This window comes from Zeugodacus cucurbitae, chromosome 4 (assembly GCF_028554725.1).
Source record: "Zeugodacus cucurbitae isolate PBARC_wt_2022May chromosome 4, idZeuCucr1.2, whole genome shotgun sequence".
NCBI classification, from domain to species: domain Eukaryota; kingdom Metazoa; phylum Arthropoda; class Insecta; order Diptera; family Tephritidae; genus Zeugodacus; species Zeugodacus cucurbitae.
In genome coordinates, this window is record NC_071669.1 from 18,314,254 (window position 1) to 18,317,177 (window position 2,924).

Below are 2,924 nucleotides of genomic sequence, written 5' to 3' on the forward strand. Positions count from 1 at the left end.
CGCATTTCGGCAATATGGCAATCTTCTGTTTGAAACTGACAGCTGTGTGCCGGTAGAGGGTGACAGTGTTCATTGCAACATGCTTCAATATCGATAACATATATTTATACGTAAAGAAGTAATAAAAACAAATGCAATTGTTAAATAGAAGCAATTAATTTAATTATTATTAAAAATGTATGCAAAATGTTAATGCAAATTACATTTTAGTGTGTTATATACAAACTTAAATATTGCTTGAAATATATACCAATTGGCACGATTTTTAATCGATAAAAAATTGTGTGTTACCAATAAAAATAAATCTAAATTTTCAGATTTTTAACAGCGGTCATTTCAAACCAAATTCTTTTATTTGTTGTTTAAAGTTTCATTATCAACTTCTACACCAAAATCATTTATAATCGACCATAATTCACTAGATGTAACGCCATACCACAAAGAACGCACAACAAGTACAACAAACAGTAACTCCCGTACATGTAAATGTTTCTTTTTCAAATTGCTGACTGGCCACCAACGCCACCAACTTCCATGTTGTCTATCATAAGCGTAGCTGTTGTTGTTGTTAGCGTTGTTGCCATTATCGTAGTTTTATGCAAACATACGTAATTCTTCCCGATGTTCTATGGGTTTTGGTGGAGCTGGCTCCTCCCATTCGCCCAATTCGGCATCATAATATTGCGCTGCGCGATATGGTCGCAATTCCCATGGTACTTGCTCTTCCATGGAGGTCAATTGCACACCTAAATCTTCCAAACATGGTATGTCTGAGCGTACGACATCGGTAATGCATTCGCGTTCGATACGTTCCACATGTAGCTCGCCAATAGGTTGGCCAGGACAGATGAGCTCAGTGAATTTGGCTTTCCAGAGGAAGGTTGGGTCCCAACGCATGTCGTAACGACGGTAGCCCCACCATTTCTCATCTTTGCGCATAACGCGATGGAACCAGTCAACCAATTCGCTCAACTGGTAACGTTTGGGTCTGCAAAGTTTTGTCACATATTAGAAAGTATAGAAATTCAAAATTTACACAAAACCTACCCAACAGCTTGATAAACCTGACCAGCAGTATCGGGGTCCTTAGCGCAATTCACAATAGCTTGTGCAACATCTGAAACATAAACGGGTTGTTTAACGGTACGTTCACCGGCAAACCACAGTGGCATGGCACGGAACTGGCGACGCCAAATGTGTGCGTAGTAACGTAGGAAACGATCCTCCGAACCATAGATATCAGCAGGCCTAATAATGGTTGCCTCAGGGAATTCATCGCGTACAGCGCATTCACCGTAGTATTTACTCTTCAAGAAGTTGCTGCCACCCTCAAGCACAAAACTCATTGGTTCGGGACTAGCATTCAAAGCAGACAAGTGAATCAAACGTTCCACACCGGCTTCCTTGCTGATTCTATAAAAAAGATAAAAATAAAATTACAAAAATGTGTGTATATGCTTCAAGTCAATAATAGTTTTAGCTTACCTAGCAATGCGGCGTGCGCCTTCCACATGCACATCATTGAAGTTAAAGTTTTTAGTCTCGAATTCACGTCCAACCAAGTTGATCACCACATTCGAGTACTTCACAGCATCGCGTATCGCTTTTTCGTCTCTTATATCATAGAATTGGAACAGCACTTGACCCAAATCGCCGCACACCTTGAGACGTATAGCCTCACCGAAATCACCACGATATGGCATTATCATTTGCGTGCCAGTTTTGCCAAGCTTATTGCAAACATAGCGTCCAACGAAACCAGTACAACCAAAAATGGTTGCAACAATGCCATTGAAGCTGCTACGGCCGCCGGTACCACGACGCATGGCGCTAACATTGGTGGTTTTCAGTGGACGAGGCGCATCGGAGGAGTTGGAAGCATGACGCACTAAAAGCACACTCAATGCAGCGCTGCTCTGTTGCTCTGCAATAGTTAAGCGTGTGAGATTTAATAAGAAATACACAAATTATTGTATACATTTAAATGCAAAATGTAAGTTACATAATATTTATGTGCTCCTGTTAGCGCAGAGTTGTGCGCTCATGTACTTACTTGCTACTTGGCCATTACGCAGCAATATTAACGAGGCCATCTTTAGTTACTTCGTAGTTTTTTATTGGAATATATAATCCCAGTCGATGTGTTACTTATCCTCCCAAGGAAAATTTGCAAGCACTCGTTCCTAATTGAAATTATAGACCTACAGAAAAGAAAAAAAAACAACCACACGTCTGATTTGGAAACGTCAAATTTTGACGTTTTGCTTTTGTACACAAATTTGTGGGACAGGTAAAAAAAAATGTCAATGTCAGTTTCTGCTGGATTTGGATTTTATGGAGATTGCCTTATGAAATTATTTAAAAAATTAATAATTAATCATTTAAAGAAATATTTAAATAATGGATATTTCTCATCTTTTATTAAAATTTCATGTATCACCTCATCTTCGGTTTAAGACTTAAGTTATAGAATACTGAATGACCGCTTATGTTGCCCAGCAACACGGTTAAAGTTACTTACTTTAGGATCCATCGGTTACCAGTAATAAATTCATATATTATCTACTTAGTCACTCTTGTTCAAGCATCAGGAAAAATGTGACTATTTCTCCTCTTTTACTATACGTTGATGTGATTATCTTGCTCATTCATTATGATTAACATTTATCGAATGGAAATTAGTTAAATATTTTTTAATTATTTCAATATTCTATTCTATTATATTATATTAATAAAATAAATAAAACTGCATCTAACTATTAAGTGAAATTTTACAGTTAAATTTGTTAAAATTATTTTTAATTTAAAAAATAGTTGTTGATTTCAACAAAAGATGATTGCTCACAACCTTTGGTAATCGATATTTTTATCGATTGATTAAACTTTCGTAAACTCGATAACTATTAATGATTCTTAGTATTGTT

The 2,924-nt window shown here is 36.9% G+C and overlaps 1 protein-coding gene across 1 annotated transcript; it reads right to left on the bottom strand.

Annotated features, from left to right (window-relative positions):
• Positions 1-310: 310 nt before the first annotated feature.
• LOC105216181 (NADH dehydrogenase [ubiquinone] 1 alpha subcomplex subunit 9, mitochondrial) lies at positions 311-2,257 on the bottom strand. The gene is made up of 4 exons (XM_011190547.3): positions 2,054-2,257; positions 1,486-1,924; positions 1,048-1,413; positions 311-988 (listed from the first exon to the last, which is right to left on the bottom strand). The coding sequence occupies exons 1-4, from the start codon at positions 2,091-2,093 to the stop codon at positions 595-597; spliced, it is 1,239 nt and encodes a 412-aa protein (XP_011188849.2). The 5' UTR covers positions 2,094-2,257; the 3' UTR covers positions 311-594.
• Positions 2,258-2,924: the final 667 nt, after the last annotated feature.